The sequence below is a fragment of the Coturnix japonica genome, chromosome 8, assembly GCF_054131305.1.
Source record: "Coturnix japonica strain WE chromosome 8, WE-NBRP24, whole genome shotgun sequence".
Classification (NCBI taxonomy): Eukaryota; Metazoa; Chordata; class Aves; order Galliformes; family Phasianidae; genus Coturnix; species Coturnix japonica.
Genome location: NC_140670.1, coordinates 26,228,074 through 26,250,017, shown reverse-complemented (window position 1 = coordinate 26,250,017; position 21,944 = coordinate 26,228,074). Strand labels below are relative to the sequence as shown.

Sequence of the window (21,944 nt, the reverse complement as noted above, 5' to 3'; positions counted from 1 at the left end):
CCCTTGCTGACAGACTCAGGGCAGAAGGCAAAGCAAGCAAGAAGGGCAGCAGTAACACGTGCCCAGAATGGTTTTCAAAGCCAACCACTCTAAAGAATCGCTTTGTATTTCCCATCAGGACTCTGTGCTCTGATTACCTATCTCCCCAATAGGCAGATAAATGAGCTAAAAGCAATGCTGTTTGAACAGGGCAATGGGAGGGGAGAGGGAAGAGGAGGAAAGCAACTTGCTGAACGTGCTGAGTCAGGCAGCGAGGTTCAGACTGGTCATGATAAATGAAAGCAGCCACAGTAAGCCTGTCCTTTCCTTCATGCAGTGCCCTTAGGTGCTGTTAGGGTGGAACTGCTCTGTGGAGCTGGTGGAAGCCTGGAGAGCCTCGTGCTGAGCCCCAGCAGGCAGAGCCCTGCATCCTCCGCATGCCTCTTGTTCCTGCTTTTGCATCTGAACCCTCACCCGCTGTCATACGGTGGCACCTCATTATCGAATCTCCAACAAATACTTTGGCAGGGAAGAGGCTTTTCCACTCGGTCACATTTACATGTGCTGTGGTATCTCAGAGCAGATAGTGTCTTGTTTGTGCCAGCTCCCAGCGAGTGCTCAAATAAGGATCTTTAAAACAATTTAAGTTTTCCTAATTCCTGCTTGAAAGTAACTTTACTCACCTGTCTTTCTGTGTGCTGTATTGACTGTTATGGATTGAAGAGGAAAACGCACTGTTTTAGGGAAAAAAGATACAAATATTGTACATGGAGGAAAAGGTGACATGAGGACGCGCATGTAAACAAAGGTGATGCTGAGGCTGAGTTTGGTAAGAAGGGCTGGTGATGAGCCCCTGCTCCCCCCTACCGGGAGCCCATTGCTTTCCTCCATAGTTTTCCAGCAACTCCTTCATGATCCCTCCTGGGACAGGTAATTCCTCCCAGCAGACCACAAGGGGCAGCACTCTTAGGGTGGGGGACCTGTGAGAGCCCATGGTTTTACACACCAGATGCTCTCTCTCTCCATTTTAATCCCATGAGAGGTACTGGTGTCAATTGGTGTTAACTGGAGATGATAATGTGCTGCTAGAGGCCAATCCAGAGGCTCAGTGGCTGAGGAGAGAGTCCAGGAAAAGCAGTGAAGGGCTTTGGGTGCATCTGCAGTAAATAAATAGCTGTGGGGCTTGCTCAAATGAATATCTGAGAAAGCTGCACACTGAACCAGCCAGTGAAAGGTGATGCTAAATCGGCTAGGGAAATTTTAGGGATTTCACAGCAATGGAACCAAATGATGAATGTCTTTTCAGTGGAAACCAGCTGATGTTATAGCTCGTTTCCTGCTTTTGTGCTTTCTACTTTGCTCCCAGGATGTTTATTCCAATGAGCAGCTTCATGCTGATGTCCACTGGGGACAGAAAGCACTGCTGTCTGCTCTGATTTGGTTGCAGCCCAGGCTGTTCTTTAGGAAGGAGCATCAGGAGGAGAAGGCATACAGGAGCCAGCCAGGAAGGATGGGCACCCACTGAGATGAAGGCTCAGGTCATCCCTTCAGGTACCCCCTCAATCTGCTATTTCCTTTACCCTTCATAGAGGTTATAGTATAGTGTCACGGACCTGGGAACCAAGCGGATCCATGCCAGAAGAAGACCAGAGACCACAACCAACCAGAGGTGCAGGAGCATGCCACGGAAAGGCACTGATTGCTGGCCAGTGGTGCAAAGCAAAGATGCACTGAGGTGGCCCAGGGCTGGCAGGAGTCTACACCCTGCTGGAGGCTGGGCAGAAACAGCCCTGCTGTGCACACTGGGGCTGTGTAAGTAGCACTGAAGAGTTTGTAGCAGCACTAAACAACTTGTTGCTCAGTAGTCCCTGGACAAGATAGCTGCTTAATGACTCTGTTCTGCAGTGGTACGTTGTGTTCCATAATCCCTCCTGTCTTGCTGCAATGCCAAAATCTCCTTGCCCTCTTTGTAGCCTCTTGCTCTTCTGATCAGCAGGACTGGAGCAAGACAAGTACAAATGGGTGGAAACGCACTGGGTGCCAGGAGCACAGAGCTGTTGAATTTAGCAGTGTTTCATCATGCTGCCAGAGAGACTGGATGCAGTTTTACTCCGAGTTATTCCAGTGCTTTAATCAGGTTTGAAGAACAGGTACTGCCATCTGAAGCTTAGGAATAACCGTAAGCTGATTATTTTCAAATCACCAAATATAACCAAAATGTATTTACAGCAGAGAACTCCGCTTTTACCGTCTTTGATTCTATTTTTTCCTATCATCTCGCTGTTTATAGCAACTCTTCATGACTCAGTTTTCCTTCCTCTATCTGTGCTGTCTCCCCATCTACCCTTCCATCACTGGGGATTTCTCAGAAATGTTACTCTACCAGCATTCACCTTTGTTCCTAGAAAAAGGAGCACAAGAACATTTGCTTGGAAGCAAGCTGACATCTGTGAAGAATGACACGGGCTTTGGACATGGAATAAAACTGAAAATCAGAGGGCAGGAGGAAGTTCAAGGGCATTTAGCATGTAAATGTGGTTATTTTGACAAAACGACTTCTGGTGTGGAATGTGCCACTAATCAGCTGAGGCTACTAAGGAGAAATAACTTGAAAACAGGGGTTCCTCTTTGGTGGAAAAGTTGTACCGCCTTTATGGCTGCTGCTGGTGATACTGGAACAGCGCTTGGAAGGCCATAAATCTGCAGAGACCACAGCAGCAGCACAGGCAATGCTGGGATGGGTGCATTGCAGGGCGCTGCGTGGAGTTGGGAACTTCAGGAACCCAGAATCCCGGGCAAATGATCCTTGCAGTTCGCCAGACTTTTCTGTTTCTAGGTGGAAAGAGGCATGTCTGAGAAATGCAAATGTGTGAGGGGCTTTTCCAGATGGGTTTGTTTCATGGCATGCTACTCATAATCCAGCACACAAGGCATATGTTCTAACTCTTCTAAGTTTTATTCTTTTTCCTTCCTCAGGTACAAGGGATTACAAGAGATGGAGGCTTAGATTGATTTGTTTTTCTCTTCTGGAACAAGTGTTTGGGGATCTCACTTTTCAGAGGAACTTCTGCTATGTGGAGAAAGGTCCATTTTTTTATTTATTATTTTTTAAGCGGGAAGAGACAGAAGCATCTTTTGTGCTTGTGTGGCTGCTTTGGATTTTCAGGTGGACTTGGTTTGCTGGAGCACACACAAGGGTGGATATTCTCCACCCTATTTTGTCTGGAAAGGAATCAAACTAGGGAGAGTCTGGGGAGCCCCATAGATGATGTAAGCTCTGCACCAATTGAGATGTTTTCCTTTGGTGGAAGAGATGATGAGCTCTTTGGGAAAGAAACGCCTGCTCTGGCAACCCATGGCTCTGAAGCAATGTTTACAATGACTCTAACAGGCATGCCCTTTTAAACTATGAGGTTAGCACCACTGCTAGCCATGTCTTAGTGCTCTCACTGGCATCCAAACTTATTTATTCTTCCTTGCCAGGCTATCAAAGAAACCAGCTCTCAGGCATAGACTTGAACTCAGATACCCCAGGATGGAAAACCCAATTTGACCAGGCTCTTGCCACTGTTAAGTGTAGTCCTGCTGTACAACAGTGGCTTTGTACCTGAAGAAGGGCTGGTCCTGCTATTATTTCAGAGTGGGAAGGGTGAGACACAGTCAAGAAAACTTCTGTTGAGCTCACTGCTGTCAGACAGAGATGCAATTTCTCTTTAGGTGCTTTTCCTGAATGAAAGATTCACATCAACCTTGGTTGCCCTCTCATTTTCTTTCAATGATGCAATAAATTAGAAAATGATAAGGCACCAAAGGGAACATTTGAAATTCCAGTGGAATTTCTAGGAATGGCCTGAGATGCTCCAAGTTCCTTGCAGCCTGCTGGTCAGCCTGCAGGAGGGAAGGGGATGCCTGTGGAAAGGCACGTAATGGGGAAGGCTGATGGTCCCTGGGAAGCAAACCAAAGAAGCCCTCAGCACAACTCAGATTTTGTCATCAGATTCCCAGACCTCAAGGTAGATGGCCCTGTGGTTAAGGCTTTGTGCTGAGGATTCAGTTTGTGCTCTCCTTCTAATGTCCAGAAGAACAGGAAGGAAATACCCTTGTAAATATGATCGTACCCCTTAATGGGGCATGAAGTACTGGCTAAAGTTGTCCAACCCAGAGGACTTCTGTTCGTTTACTGCAGCTCTCTGTGAGCAGCAGACAACAGGATTGAGCTCCCTGTGGGAGCATTAGCTCTTGTTCACCCATGACTGTGCTCTCACATGTTCCTGTTGGGCACTAGGGTTGTCTTCTCCATTAGAATCAATTGGGCTCCCCAGAGCCTCCCCATGGTGCGGGGATCTGACATCCTTCCTCTCCTCCATTCTGCATCATGCTGGTCTCATGGAGATGTCTGCAGGAGATATCCTGGAAGCGAGAGCTGTTGACAGCATTGGATGTGATACTGGAGACCACTGTCATTGTAAGAGGCTACGTGCTCTGTTCCTGGAGATGGAGGCCCACTCTCTGGAGGTGCTCAATGTCAGATTGGCTGGAGCCCTGGGCAGTTTCATATGGTGGGTGACAACCTTGCCCACTGCAGGTAGGATGGAGCTGGATGTTCTGTAAGGTTCTAAGCTGTTCTATGATTCTGCAGGCACAGGTCACCCAGAAAATTGGGGATAAAACACTGACTGGTGCCTGGTGTCCTCAGGTCACCACTAATCCACTCTTCTGGGGTGTACAGGGTAACACTGCTGACCTCTATTGCAATTTCTCTTTTTATGCTTCTACGTGCTGAAAGCACAGCCCCACCAAACATGCCTAGCTGGGTACCCCAGGTCAAGGGGACTGAAAATCACACCATTCCTACACACTGTGGCTGGGCTCTGCACTGAGTAGAGCTTGTCTGTATCTCAGGTTGGGATGGACACAGGCAGGGTAGCACAGAACCCCTTCCTGGCTGGACTCATTCTGCTACTGTGCTTGTGCTCACTGATTAATATATGACCCCAGCCCTGGTTCTCAGTCACACTGTCCTCCAGAGGAGGTGCAGGGGCTGAATGGTCTGTGGTCTGTTTTGTGCTTTCTAGATAATGGGCATTGTGTTTTGTTGTTTTCACTTCACCACATCAGTTTTGGCACTTCTCTTCCTGTTAATTTCTATCCAAGACTTGCTTTTCTCCTGGATGGTTGCCACTTTTCTACTGGAGAAGGTACTAGAGATGTAGAAAGAGCATGATTCATATTTGGGAATTAAGGAGGAAATTAGCAAAAGGTAATAAACGAGCACAGCATGGGAATGCGCCATGAACTAACAGGCAGGGAACCAGCCTAAAGACACAGGAATAAAATACAGCTGGTGAGGAGCACATTAATTATTAAACACAGATCACGGAATCAGGCACAGAGCAATTCAAGCTTGCAGGTATTGCAGCTCTTCTTCCATGCCTGTAACTTTACGTTGCCAGTTGGTACAAGATGTCTTCAGGATTTGCAGCCTTCTGGCTGTGCTTTACAAAGATGAGCTATGCTGTGGGTTTACTGAATTTCATCTCATGACTATTTAAGCACCTGTGTCAGGAACCCTCCACAGGCCAGAAGCTGAGGCCATGTTTAACAGCACAGATCATACTGCAACAAGGAGTCACAACAATACCTGCTTCTAAGTGTCTGCTAACAGAGAACCTATAATATGCTACAGGTGGTTGTAAAGGATTAGCAGCTCCACACCAGCTGGCATGAGCTTAAAGAGTCTCTTCAGGAATTAAACAAGAGTGCTGGGTGATGCAATGCATGAAGGTATTTCCCTTTGCTATTGCTTCTAGACGCGATTTAGCAGAATTTGGCCATTCGAAGAAAGGTAACATTTCCACACTGGGGAAAAATGTTACAGAAATTTGTTCTTGTTTTTGAAGGGTAGGATTGTTTTGTTTTGTTTTGTTTTTATTATGATTTGTTTGGTGACTTATCTAGAAGCTACTGGGAGGTTATAGATTGTCTTTGGTGGGTGAGGAGGGACTGTATTGGAAGAAAAGTGAGGTAGTTAGGGAATGCAGTATGTGTTGTAAAGTGGTAAAGCATTTCTTAATTGCACATGCACAGACAACTTCAGACATCCTACCAGAATTTACTGTACTGATGTAACATCCACGTTATATGTCTAGCAAGTGTTGTGAATCAGACATTGTGTAAACATTCATCATTTGCATTTAACGTTGTGCAAATTGACATAATAATCAATTTATGTAACACTTCAGTAACTGCTTATAGAAGTACAGAAATAATCATCTCATTTTCTGAAGTACTCTAGAATCCTTCTGTGCTTGGGATCTCTGCTCCTAGACCTTTCTTGTCCAACAGTAATGTTCTCCCGTGGCTGAGAGGTGCTATGTGTGTCACTCAAAGTCTGCTTCATATGCAAGTTCTAGGGTGGTGGCTTCTTTCTTCTCACCACCACAAATGGTTTGGAGCTCCTCTTTGTTCCTTTCTGCTTGGAAATGATTGGAAACTCAGGAAGTTGCTTTAAGGCTGCCTCACCTCTTTCTTTGCTCATGGCTGGAAAAGGAGGTATTTGTTTTGCTGGTCAGCTTCATTTGAACAGTTTTGAGAAATGTTTCCCCCCAAAAAAACGTTGAAAGAAAATGCGCAGTAGAAAATAAAGCATTCCCCCTTTCCCACTGAAAACAGCAAGAAAAATCCTAATCATACAGAGACACAAGTCATGGAACAAGACAGGAGGGATTCAAGTTTTCTTTTCTGCAATTCAGAAGAAGAGTTTCTGCAAACCTCAGGCAGGAAAGGTTAAGTGAGAGTCATCAGCGGATACTTGTGACGAATCTGATTTGTGATTTCAGGATTCTGGCCTAGAGGTCTGCCTGTTACGGCAGATGGTTACAGAGCTGGAAGCAGCCCTGCATGGTGATGCCCTGGCCACCCCACCCAGCAGAGACTCCTTAGGTGCAAATGGATTTGTTAGGCTCAAAAAAAAAACGAACACCCAGCCTAGAGCAAAGGAATGACAGTAACTTTGGAGGAGAGCTCCTAAGGAATCACTTTTCTTCCATTCTCAGTCTCTGTTATTCCAGAACCAGGATTTCCTTCTGTCATTGTGCAGAATTCAGCATTAACAAGCCTTTGAACAAAACCGAAACAAATAGTAGAATATGATCCATCATAAGGAATAGACGTATCACACCCATCTCAAAAGCAGAGATGGGCTGTGGAAACATTGAGTGTGAGAACTATTATTTGAATAGGGATAGAGACTGAATTGGTTATACGAATGTTTTTGTTTCTTTCAAGTTACTGGTGCTATTTTCATCTGAAGCTAAATAACAGAGATAGATACATATAGGAAAAACACAACCATTCATTGCACCAAAACAAGTTATTAAGACATAAAAAGAATTTTTTTCTATTCATCATCCTTAACAACAAAATCTGTCTGTCATCTCTGGGTACAGAGAAGGTACAGAATACCTCTATATGATACGTATTCCATTCCTCTCCCTGATGCTTTCCCTTAAATTTTGGCACTTACTTCATTGACATCTTTTTTTTTTTCAGGAACATGAGCAGCCTTTAACATGGAAGGTATCTGAATGTGGAATCCTACAAACAGTAAGTTTCACCTTAAAAAGAAAAGGTAGGAGACACTGCTTTACAGATTGTTACTAATGATAAATATTTGTGCTGCCATCTGACTTGTGTTGTGGCAAGCTAAGTAAAAAATATCCTGGTTAGAGAGACGAATTGTAGTTTTTCTTTCTTGCTGAAACTGGCTTTTCTTTAGGTGGCAACAATATCTAAAGACCTCAAGTTTCTCAGCAAAATTAAATATAAAGATATTCCTGTACGGTTCAAAGAACTTCAGTATTGAAATAGGAGCCTATCTCAGGGAGACACAGGTATCTACATGTAGCAGAGTACTGCAGCGTTAAGGTATCACTTGGAAATTTCCTAGTTTTCAATTTGTAAGATATAGGCAAAAAATACCAACCAACTTTAATTTAAATTTTGGGTTGCACAGACTTTCAGATCAAGATCTCAAACACATTACATGCAGATCTTGCCATTCCCCGAGTGACACAGGACTAAGAAGCGCTATGCTGAGAGATGCTGAGGGGCTGTTTAGTACAGAGGTCATTCATACCACAGTCAAAACAGAATGAACCGGTTTGAATAAAGTCATTTGAAAGGCAAGAAGCATCTTGCTTTCTTGCATTCTGATTTGGTGCAATTCATTTAACTGTCACTTTGAGGTTAGCTAAGCATACCTCCTTTTGTGTGGACCTGCTGATGAACAAGGAAGCCTCCTCCATGTTCTGTGGCTGTAGACCATTCACAGCCACTATATGGTCTCCATGGTTAAATAAGCATCCCAGTCGGCAAGGGCCAGTCCACTGTGAGACGCTAACATATAAGGAGAACAGACAACAAATGAATTATAAGGGATATACAATTACTGGTTACAGTTAGCAGAACGGAAAACAGGATTGCACTTATGGCATTGCCCTCTGGAAATGGCACTTAGGCTGTGTGACTTTACAACTTCTTGATCTTGGTAGCAAGTGTCACTCATTCACCCTTGACAGTCACCATTGCACAAGATCCAGGACTTACCATATTTGTCCTGCTGCTTCTGTAAGTTTTAGGTAACTGTTAATATCTGCCAGGGGGACCAAAATATCCAACTCTTGCAGTTGTGTCTTATCTGTAACTTGACTGTGAGAGAAAACATTAGAGATCAGGCACCCTCTTACTTGTACCTCAAGTGGAACCTAAAGACATATCTGTCTTCTTAGCAACAAGAAACGGGGGAGGCACTTACCTGAGCAGTATAGACAACTGAACTACTGAAAGTGGTGATGAGTTTTGCCTTCTTTTGAGGAAAGACTGCTGTGTGGTGCTTTCTGGGATTTCTATGTCTGTGTCTGCTTCCAAGTTGCTTGGACTTGTGTTGTTTTCCAGGCTTTTGGGAGGAGAATGGACCCTGTCATGTCTGCACGTTAGCCTACTGAAAAAGGAATGGTGATAAAAAATGAACTGGTTTAGCCACTCCAGACACTCCTGCTGGATCAAATAGCTGTCAGTGAAGAAAAGAATAACAAGTTCTTGTAGAATATCCAGTGGGCAAAATTACAGCTAAGTAAAATAAACTGTCCTTCTAAAAACGGGCCATAAATCCTAAAATAAACCTTTTCAGTATTTAAAGACTATTTATTAAGCCCAAAAACATTTATTAAGCTAACAACATACTTTTACAAATAAGTGAGTACAGATTGTTGCCCTTGGCTTTACCACCTTATGTGGGGATGTAACGCTGTCCTCTGAGGGATACAATGACTCAGATAGGCTTGAATACTGAGGTTATTTGATGAGGCTTGTAATGCCTGTAGTTAGCTCCCTTATTCACCTTGAACAAGGTTTGGGTTAGTAGCACATGGACTCCAATGGCATAGAATTGTGATGTATGTATAGTGAACTCTTCCACAAAGACTCCTAAAAATGCAGATGAACAAATTTATTGTAATAATCTGCATTTCTGACTGCCTCCCACTATGTGAAATAAGACCTGTCTGTCTGTAGGTGGCAGGACATAGCAAGTGCTATAGACAAGCCCTTTGGCTCATCACTGTCACGCAGTTATAATGTAGGCACTCATTTTTTTTCAGCCTGCCATTCTGTATTTTACTGGTTGTAAAGTTTCCTGGTGACACCACAACTGTGAAGCAATGTCTTTGTTTCTGACATACCAAATGCTACACCCTCAAAGTACACAGCATCACACCTATACTTTGGGAAATGGTAGGAAGAAGTTGGTCTCCTAGAGCTAACATTGCATCTGTCATGGTTACACTGTTGACAGCATCTTACTGGGAAAACTAGGAGCTAATGCTACCAGTCTTCAGCCTTTTTTAACTAAAAAATACAAGTTTATTTGCAGGGAGCCTGTCTGAATTGTTGCTGGAACTTGGCTGAGATGTGTGCTGTTATGTCCTTAAGGCCTGGATTAAGTATCAGTCAACAAAACCTGCTGAGCCTCTTGTCAGAGCCTGTCTAAATGCATGAGTTGAAATGTGAGTTTAAATTTCACTGTGATGAGTTTGAAGTTTGCTCTGGTATTTCCACAAGCCTCAAACGTTCTGAACCAAGACAGAAAGAAAAACCCATTCAAATGAGATGCAGCCTTCAGGTACTGTTGTATAAATACTGTGAACAACAGCTCTATCTCTACCCCTTGTAGTTTGCAAAGCTTTAATGGAGATGCTTAATGAAGGGTTGAAACATTTGATTTTCCAAAATAACAGCCAGGTACTGGAATGGGCTGCCTAGGGTGGTGCTTGAGTCACCTTCCCTGGAGGTGTTCATGAAAGGTTTAGGTATTGCACTGAGGGATGTGGTTTAGTAGGGAAATATTGGTGGCAGAAGGACAGTTGGACTTGATGATCCTGGAGGTCTTTTACAATGTTGGTGATTCTATGATTCTATGTTACTTACAGTGACTTCATTGACACATAAGCATTCTCCTTTACTGTCTGCCTTTGCTGTGGCTCCTCTTGTACAGGTATATCAGGCTCGGCTGTAGGGTCAGTCTCCAATATTTCACTATTGCACTGTTAGAAACACAAAACAGTATTAAGAAATAAATATTCTTGCTCTGTCTATGGAAAAAAAGAATCTCAGCACTGTTTTGTACAGTGCTTGTGCTGTTTAAGACCATTAGTTAGTACAGCTGGTTTCCCTCAAATAACTCACTTCCCAGAAACTGCAAGCTAGAAATGTAGTTAAAACTTAGAAATTCATGCTGTCTGGGGTAATAGATACTATCTTTTAGGTTGGAAAATAACCAGCTATATTCTCAGGTATGACCACTTAAAATTTGGTAACTTTAATTTAGGAAAGTCTTTCAAAAAGATTATATATGTATTTTTTAATTTATTTCATTTAAACATTAAGTTGTTAATGCCCCTCAGGTATCTGTACACACTTTGGAGAGAGGCAGTGACTTCTGCAGAAGCCTGCTTGGCTTAATGAGCTTCTCTTGACTACTGACTGTATGGGAAACCCTGGGAAATGAGCCTCTTAAATTCAGTGCCAGTATTTAAGATTACCAGTATGATTCTTTCCGCTCCCTTCTTTCACACTGAAATTCACACGTTGAAATGTTTCCCAGCATTTAAAAATTACTGCTTGGTTTTACACCACTTACTGGTGCTACTGATTTAAAATAGCACTAAAAATAATGTGTAGTTAGTGCTGTTTTCATTTTTTACTACAACAGACGTCGATACAACTGACAAACATCATTTTACAACAGTTTGAAGAATTTCAACAAAATCAGCAGCATGTTTTGTCAAAATGCCACTTAGCAGAAAGACCCTTAAACTTTAGCCTTTTCTTCTTGTACACTTTAGAGCTTTATTACCTATTGCTTTACCTACGTACTTCTTTGGCAAGATATTAGTGGTTCCTCATATGAGTTCCTCTTTGGGTCTTAATGCTTGTCCGTCTCCCTAGAGCTATTAACAAAACAGAACTCACAGCTAATATACTACCTGTGCTAAAAGGCTGCTGGGAGTTTGGTAATAAGGTTCTTCATCCTTTTCAAGATCTTCGTTTGAATCTGATGACAGATTTTCCTCAGTCTTTCCCAGATGTTTATCCTGTGAAAAGAACGTTTTTATTTGAACAGGTTCACCTCTATGGGTTGTTTAACACTTTTTTTTTTTGCCATTTCATAATGAATGTCCACAGGAAACACATGCACAAAATTAGGCACTGGTATTACTGGTTTATCTCCTAGATGGATTTGTGGTAACTAGGCAGTTGCAATTGATTTCATGTTCAAAACCTGTTATTTTATTTAAAAATCAAGTGGGCTGAATAATATATGTATGATTTTGCATGCTTTTATGTGCTTACGGGCAAAACTCCTATTCATCTTAAAGCTCTTACACTAGGAAAAAAATCTATGGGAAATCTAGAAGTGGATTGGGAGATATTTGTCACTTTCAAGCAGCTTTTAAATATTATTGAGTATAGAATGCATTTGGGACTTCACTGACTAATGGAAAGTTTATAAACTCTCATTTTTAGAACATAGTCCAGGAGGCTGAAGATCTGATACTGAATCCTTTATGTCCTGAATGATATTCTCACAGGTTCATTAATAACTGAGTTATTAAGTCTGCGGCTATTTGGTAAGTCAAGGAGAAATTAATCCTTCCACAAACCTTTCTAAATACAAATCAGTCATTTTAATGTTTCTTTGTAGTGAAAAGTATAGTAATTAGAATTTTGCTGCCTCCCAATGCAATTCTCCATGCCATGTTTGCAATGCAACCATTTCTAATCTTCTACTTAGATCCTTGGTTTCCATGGTGATCATTTTAATAATTGCTAAATATGCCACAGAATATATTACTGTTTTCAAGGTAAAGTAAATTAAACTAATTACTCTCTTAGATGTAAAGAGAAAAAACTGATGTTGAATAGAAATGTAAGATGATGAATGTATTTTTGTTCTCTGTTGGTGTAAATGACACAAAAAGAAGCCCACGCTGCAGCAGTCAGAACAAACCAATGACAGGTCCTTCAAGAAGTGCAAAACAAAACTCCTTTGGGAACACAGACTGGCTCCGTGGTCATGACCTGAAGTCATGAACAAGTTTTCAAGTGATGTCTTGTGGGGGTTTTGGGCCAATCAAACTTGTTAATGCTTGGGGAAGAGGGAAAAGAGGAGGTGATATTAAGACTTGAGATCCTCCAATTCCTATGAAATCTCAGAGTAGACATCACTCATCAGCTTTCCAAACTGAGCTTTTGATTGCTGACAGTGGCCACTTTTAGCAAATGTCTTTCTCCACATCATCATCACAGACTATGGGGAACAATGGAGAAGGTTAAACAGCAGCATCACTGCATTTTCTTGAAGTAGTTTGATGACATCTGTGTTCCTCTGAATGTTTTACAACCAGTGAGTTATGGAGGAAACTGGCTATGGCAAAAAATGTGAATGATACCTGGAAATCATCTGGGTAATTGTTAGTTTTGGGCTCCTTGGTTCTCCTTGCTGCCCTGAATTTCTCTTTCAAAAAATCATGTCCATCATTTACTGGTACCTTGGCCAGTATGTCTAGATACCTGTCATACAGTGTGATGCAAATTAGGATTCCTTATTTTGATGCATTTCAGATATTAAAGGCCGCATGTGCAAATAGCTACTACTCAGTTGCTGAGTCAGGTCTGGTTTGGTATCTCAAAAACATGGGTTGAAAGGGAACCAAATTCTCAAAAGCATTCCTGGGTAGCTGGGTCCCAAGAAGCCCATTTGCATGAACAGTGGCTTCTGACCACTTTTCAAGATCAGGGCCTGGATGATGGAACTGCCAATTAAAAGCAAAACTAATCAGACAATAGAAATGAAGAGTCATACTTCTAACAGGAAGTAAATACAAAGGCTTAATGTGGAAGTCAGCTGTCTGGACATCACTGAGCAGAGAATAGATCCAGAGATGTTAGCGGATGTTAAACTTGTGAGTCAAGTGTAATATTTTTATCAAACGCAGAAACATTTTTACTCCTTGTTAGCTGTACGGCAAGGTTATTTATTATGACACATGCTGAAACAATATAAGCTTCCTGATACTCCCTTTGCTTCAGGCTAAAGAGAACAGGAAAATCCAAATTCCTTATCTTTGAATGTTTCTTGTCAGCCTGTCCTACTCTGGCCAGCTACATATAATATGTGCTCTCAGAGTCACTGTGAGTATAAAAAGTAAATGAATAAGACAGAAATGACATGTATAGGAGAGAAGCAGAAAGAGAGCCTTGGTACAAATCCAAGAGTAGCAGTAGCTCAAGTCAAACTAAGAGCTAACACAATGCATTTCAGAGCTCAGATTCATAACTGAGTGATCGCGCTTTCACAAATTACAGTGCTTCAGCTGAACTATTACAACAACCCATGGCACTGCAATGTAATTTCAGTTATTTTCACTTCAATCCACTAAATCAAACTGTATTATATCATACTTGCTGCCAGCCTGTACAAATAGATTTTGATTGTAGCATGTGATTTGTTCTACTGTTAGCTGTGATAGCAGAATAGATTCTTTCCCTATATCTCAGCTCCTCCAGATCATAGTCCAGTGCATATACTGCCAATAAAGATAGGTTTATACTCAATCGCCAAACTGCACACTGGTGTAGTTGTGCTGTCAGTTCTGTCAGCTGCAGTAAGGGCAGTAACCCAGGACAGAGGGTGACTGACAGGCATCTGAAACTGCTGCAGATCTTTTTGTTCAGGGAACATAGGTCAGAACGCTTTGTTAATAATCCATGGTAGCACACATCATTCTTTTCTTCTTTTTTTTTTAATACTTCTTGTCAGATATGGAAACTAAATTACTGGAAGTCATATTTATAATGATACGATGTCAGCTTTAAGGAGTACTTCAGTCTGATTTTGTTCTGTAGCTTGATTACTCTGATTCAACCACTGCTTGTAGAGGCTGTAGAAGGAAGCTATTTCAAAGAGTGTAGCACAGCTGAGAAATATGACAGGAGAGACAAGCAGTGCAGCTTCATAGTAGTCTTCTATGAAACCTGGGAGAGCTGCCTCAAGTTGCAATCACTGCATGGAAACTCTGAGGATCTGCCCTCAAGGAACAAAGTAAACAAAGGGTATTTAAAGCAAGTTCTCGGAAGATTATTTTCAGTGCTAAATTGAGACAACTGACTGGCTACCTTTAAGAAGCCCTTATAATGAAAGCCAGGTCAGTGTGCTGGGAAAGTAGGTGAATAAACAATAGCTACAGACAGTCAGGTGACATGAGAGCCAGTAGTCACTAAGCAAGTCAAGAGCAATTTTATTTGTTGTGCTCACCAGTCTTTGAAAAACTCCCTGTGGTGAGTCACTCTGAGCCTGATGAGGGCCAGGATCTGAATTTGGCCTGTTCTTATCTTCTGAGGGACCATCAACCTGTATACAGAAGAAAAAAATGTTGTCTCCTAAAGATACGCTGGAGATGCTTTACCTGCATTCAGCTTCCTCTATCAAAGCTATTTGAGCACAACTTTGTGACTACAGAAACCAACACCTCTTTGGCAGCTATTCATTCTGACACCAAAGGACTAAGACTTTCTATTTAAATGTTGAGAGGGAATATCTGAAAGGCACAGATCCACCCTTGGCAGCAAAACTCATTATTTAAAGATGGGTAAGCCATTTACCTTCAGGTAGCTTTGCCTTCCCAGGGAATCAGTTGTATCTATAGAACTGGAGAACAACGGCATAGAGAAGGACCGGCTTTTGACTTCTGAATTTGCAAGAACTTGGTTCTAGGAAAAAAAAGGTAACAGCAAGGTAAGACAGACAGCTGAAGGGCTGGATCCAGAGCTGGCAGGGTCTCCAACTGGTTCACAGCACTGACAGGCTAGATATGTATCACTTTGTAAAACAGCATGTACATATAGCCAAAAAGCAAGCAGAAAGAATCACACACACCTTCTCACAGTAACACATCAAAGGTACAATTCATTGTAGCACAATGTCAGTCATTTCCTAATTTCCATGTGTCTTACTCTTCAAAGAGATGTATTCAATGTAAGAACAATCCCCATGCAAACAGACTATGCAATGCCTGCTTAATGCTTAAGCCTGGAGTACAGGATTTGTGTGGAAAATTAATTTCTGATTAATCAAGGCAAGGGACAACTGATAAGGCCAAAAACAGGACAAGAAAATTCCTTGCTTTTGCATAGGTTTCTAACAAGATTGCAAAATTCTTTCTTTAAAATCAAGCTTAGTAACATGTCACCTGAGGGCAGCATCCACCTCTTTTGGCCTCCCTGATGGAAGATATGGCCGTGACCCAATCCTCTATTTCCATCCTGTGGGTTAGAATAATAGATATTAACACCTAATCCTAGGTACAACACAGGGAAAACCTGTTTGCTCACCTACTTCCTCTTATAAGCCTAAAATAATGGCTGTTGAAACCATCAAGGAAAATCAGCACCTTCCGTTTGGGAGATGGATGGAAAAACTTGGCCTCAAAAATGTGCAGCCCAGGCACAAAAGATATGGCAAGGCTTTTGTAGGGGAGGTGCAATGGTGCTTTCTGCTTCGTTTTGTGTATAGTGCTGTTCAGCTGGTCTTGCTCTAAAGATGGGGCTCAGAAATGCAAGCAGGGTGAAACATTCATGAAAGCACCCCTGAAGCCCTGTTCTGTGCTTCGAGTGGGTTTCATTGGATTAATTCTACATTACTTCCTATGGAGCCTGGCTGTGAGAGCAGTGCCCTGGGTGAAGGCGTGGAATGGAATGCTCAAGTGGCACAGAGGTATGTGTTTTGCTTCTGTGCTTATCAGCATTTCACACATCAGGTGCTCTTCTCCTTTAGGGCAGAAAAACCTCACCGTGCCTGTAGCTGGGAAAGCAAAGAGAACTGGGAGGCTCCGGTGGAGAAGTGCTGTGCCAAATGTCCTGCTTCACTGAGCGGACCACCTGGACTGTAGTGATTCCTGCCCTGCTGCAGGCTGGATTGCAGTGAGCAGAGCAGCTTGCAGGTAGGCCCTGAGCTACTACTTTTGAGATCAGCCTTCTCTCCCAGCTGGTTCAGCTGTCTGTAACAGCAGGAAATTAACCCAGGCAAGGGAAAAGTGGCATAGAAGAGAGCAACTTTCCTTTGGATCATCCAGCTAAGCCACTTTGGCCCAGGTTGCTCAGACACAGGAAGAGATGGGAGCTGCCAGTCAGAGGAGTGGGATCATGCCTTGGGGCAGTATTGCAGCTACATGAGCTGTAATATCACATTGCATTCACACATCTCTCTCAGCCTACCCGCTCTTCCCAATGAGGTAGTAACGTCTGTTTTCAGTAGTGATTGATATCACTTCTTCTGGACAGCATCTGAACATCTTCCTCACAGTTGCCATTATTTCAGAATTTCTGATGCCGATTTCTAGACTTATGATCCTGTGAAGACAACCACATGAAATACTCAACCATACATGCATGCAAACATACCCTTCTTTGCAGTGTGAGAAACATCTTCTGCGTTAGGAATACAGCCTTTGGGATCATGGAACCAACCTGTCTGCTTTGCAGGTGCATCACCGCAATTGCTCAAATGAATGTATAAAATTTCATCAAAATATTTAGGATTTTTACTACTTCATACATCATACACTGTAAGTTGTATCTTAGGCCTACAAGATCCCAAGGGAATCCTTCATTGTCTTCAGTAGGATTTAGTCAAGAACCTCAATCAGGAACAAGAGCCTGTACAATTAGTGGTCAATTAAGATGGGTGATAAAAGATTTAAATTAAAAAATGATGTATTTCAGTTACATACTGATCAACAGCTATGGAGCCTTTCATGCACATTCCTTTTAGGTACTTCAGGATGTAATCACCCTTGTTGGATTTGGACAGGATGAAATAACGCCTTTTCCAGGAATTCTGCCAAAGAAAAAGTCAGTTGTCTCTTGTTAAAACTCAGGATAGTAGAAGTATCTGATGTTTGGTGCGAGACTACTGGAATATGACTGATCTGTGTTCATGTACCTTGGAGTTGATAAGATGAAGAGGTGGTGACTTGATGAAGAATCCATGCTTGAAAACTCCACCTTCAGGGCAAAATGGGTTTTGAGCTTCTACTAATCAAAGAGAAATGAATGGCACCGTCACTCTATTTGTTGCCAATTAATCTCTTAAAAGAACCTCCTCGAACTGAAAACTGTTGCTGAGCACTTGGTTCCTGAGCTTAAATGACCATAAAGCACGTTCAATTAGGGAAGAGAAACACAAATCAATGCTATAAAATACAGCACCTGGCCCTGCTTCTTTGATGTCACTGTTACTGCTGACAACAGGCCAAAGCTGTCAGCAAATGATAGATGTAATATACTGTGTTGGAGGAGGTGGCTCAAAAGACATAATGAAGCATTGTCTTATTTAAAGTTCTTATTTAACTTCTTGGGTCTGGTCTTAATTAACTTCCTCTTAAGCAAGGCAATCTTGTTCTATTTTTTTTAAGCCATAACCCTGATATGACAAGTTAATACTTTTAAAGAATCCAGTGACTGAAGAAAGGGCAGTCAACCTCCAACAGTCTAGTACAAGTTCTGGGAAAGATGGCAATACATCAACAGCCAGCTTTGTGGAGAGAAACGCTTCTGAGATCCCATTTACTACTGACTTCAGTGGAGGTAAGACTTCATGGTTAGTGTCTTAGAGCTACTGACATATCGTCCAGTTCCCAGTTAATTCTTAAGGATTTTCATGTTTTTAGAAAAGTCAGTCCAATCTGTGTGTCAGGTACAAGAAGGATTCTGTTATAATGGGAAATGCTGCATTTAGGACAGATTCTTTAAGGGAGGGAGCAGAGGGGTAGAATTATCACAATACACCATTTTTACTATTTAAAACAAAATCCCTGGCAGCTGGAGGCAAAAGAGAATAGTATCAAATATGACAAGAATGTTTTGCAACCTCATTCAGTCTTACCACTAACAGGCCATAGTAAATGAAATATTGTACCTTCAGAGTTTTTTCTATTTCTCAAAGCCATCCTGTTTATTCTTTTTACTGAGATGGGAAAGAAAAAACCTTGAAGCTAATTCCTTTCACTCTTTCTTGCTGAGCAACATTTCACAGCACACACGGTTGCCTGAGAAAATAACAAATATCTCAGAAATGTTTGTTTTCACAGTGATGGTTAAACTACAGGAAATTAAACAAATTCCCTAAGAAACTACTGATACAGCTATAGTTATTATTCATTTAAATATATTACTATCTATAATAAAATAGTATATTATAAAGTTATCTATTATGTGCTATAAAATTACATTTTAATCTTAAATCGTAAAGATAAATTGATGCATTACAAAATCTGTTAACTTACATGATTCAGAGGGATGATTTGCTCAGGGTGTGAAGAGACCCACCAACAGAATTGCATTTTGCCACTTCCCTTGCAGGAGCCACCCCAGCTGTACCCTAGGAACATTGCATTGCACCCGTTTCTGGCACTGCCTTGGCAGCAAGATAAGCTCTATGTGCCCTGAAAGTGCAAGAACACAGTGGTGTGCATCTTTCAGAAGGTAAAAAGTGGCTTTAGTTACTTTGACACAACTTAGACTGTGGACTTTCTGCTGTAAATGTGAACAACCATTACTAGAGAACTCTAAAGCATTTCTGCTTATGCTTTTTTTAGGGGAATCAGTACAGTTTTGCCTCTTTTGGAGAATCTTGTACAACTCTTTGGTTCTACAGTCACTGGGACAGACTGTTACAAAATGTAATGCCTAGGTTTTCCATCTATTGCTTAAAAAGAAGGGGAAAATAGGACAAAAAATTATTTCCAAAACTAAAAACAACTGCACAAAAAGTGAATGCTTTTTTCCAGTAGCAGGGAACACATCTAATGTTGTAGTGAAAGGCAAAGTATTATTCATCACATAGTCTCATGTAGTTCTCAGTAAGATCAGGATTTCCAAGTGGAAAGATGAGAACTCATGAGATTACAGCAAACTTTTCATCACTGCTGCCTCACTGCATTTCGGAAAAGAAGTTTTAAGTGTGTTTAATCATTCTTTTCACTCTCAATGGAGGAAACCTATTAAGCACGTTATGTTTAATTCAGAACAAACAATACCAATTCTGTGATTATACCCCACCAGATTTTTGTATACTCGACATTCAGAGATTTGATTGATTTCAAACTCTTGGAAATGCAGCAAGGCACTTCAGTCAAAAATGCAAATAAAGCACTGCAAGTGAGTAAGAAGTGCGCTATTATAAACCTTCGATAATATAATGCCAAGATAAGGAAAACAAAGTGCATTAATACTTACAGGCAAATGTCTTTATAGCGAAGAAGGTCTTAGAGGAACGCACCGTTAAACATTTCCAGATTTCCTGTATTGTTTTCTGCGGCTAAAGACGATGTGTCCTCACCCTGCACTGTGACTGCTGACTTATAGCTGGTGTATAAACACAAACACCCTGAAATATGACCCACAAGGAAATTCCAGTTTCTGCCCGGAGAAGCAAATTAAAGACTGTTCTGAAAGGGGAAACCCAGATTAATATTCACTTACAAACAATTTAAAAATGCCCTTTTGTGGTAGTCGTGAATGTCTCCCAAGAGGAAAAAAAAAGCCTGGAGATACTTTTTATTCTTTTAAACTGGTTTCTAAATAGGCCCTTTCTTTCCCACAGAGCTGTGCCTGGGAGATCATATCCACTCGTGATTGGGAGAGAGAGTAACATTAAGAACAATAAAATGATCACACAGTGCCATAAAATGTTACCAAGTTTTGATTACTAAATAAGAAAACACAAAGTGGAACAAGCTTTCTTATCCTACCTATGCCCTAACCATACTTTTATTGCAGGGTCAATGTCTGTCCTGGTTATAGGAGACTTTGTGCATTCTCTCCAGAGACATCCAGCATGTCATTAATGAGAATGATTTTTAGCTGTTCAGCTATTCCTGCTATAACAGAAATGCTTTTAGACGAAAAAGATTTTTAAATTTGAATGGGAAATAAACTGAAATGCCCTGAAGCTTATAAGTCACAATTCAGTCATCTGGCATTGCTCAAGTCACAGGGTCAGGCTTCCTTATTCTGAAGGTGTTCCTGCAGGCTAAATAATATTAATGCTTCTTGGACATGATCTAAAGTAATGCTCCATCTAGCAGAGACGTGGGCCCCTACACAAGGGAATAATGTTTTTCTCTCAAAGATATCTTTCCAAGTTGCTTTCCTCTCTGGCAGTGTCTTCATGTATTTTATGCCTGGTCTTTGTATACTTCACGTACTGGACAAGCCTGGGAGTTGCTTAAGATTCAGCCTTTATTTCTTCCCTTTTCTGTAAATCAGATATAGAATTGCTGTGCTCCTTTGTTCTATGTTAGCATTTCTTTTTTTCCAGGAAACCTTTGGTCTACCAGGAGAGATCTCTTAAAAGCTGATAGTACCGATTTGCATGCTGCATTAGAGAGCTTCAGATAACATTACTGTTTTGCCTTTCTTCTTATGGATACAGCTACTGCTTCACTTGTTAGTTGGAAATTCCCAAGCTGTCCATATTTAGTGTCCATAAGAGTAAATGTACAACAAGATCTGGTAAAGACCTGCTCTGTCCACCCTTTTTTAAGACATCACATCAAATTGGGGAAAGAAGCTTTTCCTACTGCTAGAGTAAACTAACCAATGCTAACCACTTCTTATTCCTTGTCACTGCTCACAGGGAACCTCACCAGCCAAAGCTGAACCAGGGACTATTTGTGAGGCAGCTACAGCGTGGTGAGATGCACATGAACCCTGGCAATGGGACAAAGGTATTTAATGATCCATCTTAATTGCAAGCAATTCTGAATGATGCTGAAGGCCTTTTGCTACACTTGACAGAAGTTGGCCATGTCTACATTTTTGCAGTACTTCTAAGTAAAGATAGATTGGTAATAGTTTTTTTTAATAATTCAAGATTGTTCTCAAACAACCTTTATGAATAAAGAACCGCATGGAGAAGAAGCCTGCTCCTTAACTGTTATACTGTTATATTTCTTGGTATTATTTCATAAACCTCAAGTGCTCTGTTTTGGAACTCTTATTTGCTCCCTTTTTGTTCCCAAGGTTTTGTGGCTTCAGAACCACAACATGCCTGAATGAAAGGGTGATTTCGATGCCAGTGTAACTTTCTTAGCAGAATTAGTTTAGTAAAAATCTACAAATGAACTGCAGTAAAATGTAAGAGCTCAATACTGGAAATGTTGAATTGATAAATTTCTCATGGTAAAACATTTCTGGTAATTCTCCAGTGCTAGAAAATAGTTTAAGATAGAGCTATTTGCAGGAATTAATAAGAATATTTTCATATGAACTGCTAGAGCACTGTACAGTGTAATGTTTACAAACATGTTTTGCACTGGACAAGATTAAGGGCTGGCAAGTCAGGA

At 41.4% G+C, this 21,944-nt stretch overlaps 1 protein-coding gene and 1 long non-coding RNA gene across 19 annotated transcripts; one reads left to right on the top strand and one right to left on the bottom strand.

Annotated features, from left to right (window-relative positions):
• Nucleotides 1-6,071: 6,071 nt before the first annotated feature.
• On the bottom strand, nucleotides 6,072-19,934 carry PLEKHS1 (pleckstrin homology domain containing S1). Of its 18 annotated transcripts, none has more exons than XM_015867320.3 (16): nucleotides 19,834-19,934; nucleotides 18,882-19,040; nucleotides 18,515-18,644; nucleotides 17,540-17,631; nucleotides 17,328-17,434; nucleotides 16,813-16,947; nucleotides 15,789-15,861; nucleotides 15,202-15,309; nucleotides 14,855-14,950; nucleotides 11,523-11,630; nucleotides 10,465-10,580; nucleotides 8,795-8,980; nucleotides 8,587-8,688; nucleotides 8,241-8,376; nucleotides 7,505-7,595; nucleotides 6,072-7,096 (listed from the first exon to the last, which is right to left on the bottom strand). In XM_015867320.3, the coding sequence occupies exons 3-15, from the start codon at nucleotides 18,543-18,545 to the stop codon at nucleotides 7,527-7,529; spliced, it is 1,359 nt and encodes a 452-aa protein (XP_015722806.1). In that variant the 5' UTR covers nucleotides 18,546-18,644; nucleotides 18,882-19,040; nucleotides 19,834-19,934; the 3' UTR covers nucleotides 6,072-7,096; nucleotides 7,505-7,526. The 18 variants fall into 18 exon arrangements, with proteins under 18 accessions (XP_015722806.1, XP_015722807.1, XP_085410924.1 ...); XM_015867321.3 differs by having other exon boundaries at nucleotides 6,072-6,519; XM_085554798.1 differs by having other exon boundaries at nucleotides 6,072-6,519; nucleotides 8,795-8,977.
• On the top strand, nucleotides 17,907-21,354 carry LOC146759996 (uncharacterized). Its single transcript, XR_014948775.1, has 3 exons — nucleotides 17,907-18,183; nucleotides 18,958-19,080; nucleotides 21,236-21,354. It is a non-coding gene; the product is annotated as an uncharacterized LOC146759996 (long non-coding RNA).
• Nucleotides 21,355-21,944: the final 590 nt, after the last annotated feature.

Coding starts and splice junctions, on each gene's coding strand:
- PLEKHS1 (XM_015867320.3), bottom strand. CDS start 18,545: ATGGCTTTGAGAAATAGAAAAAACTCTGAAG. Junction 15,862..16,812: donor TACCTCATTGGGAAGAGCGG/GTAGGCTGAGAG, acceptor TCTAACCCACAG/GATGGAAATAGAGGATTGGG. Junction 7,596..8,240: donor GCAGGTCCACACAAAAGGAG/GTATGCTTAGCT, acceptor TTTCTTTTTAAG/GTGAAACTTACTGTTTGTAG.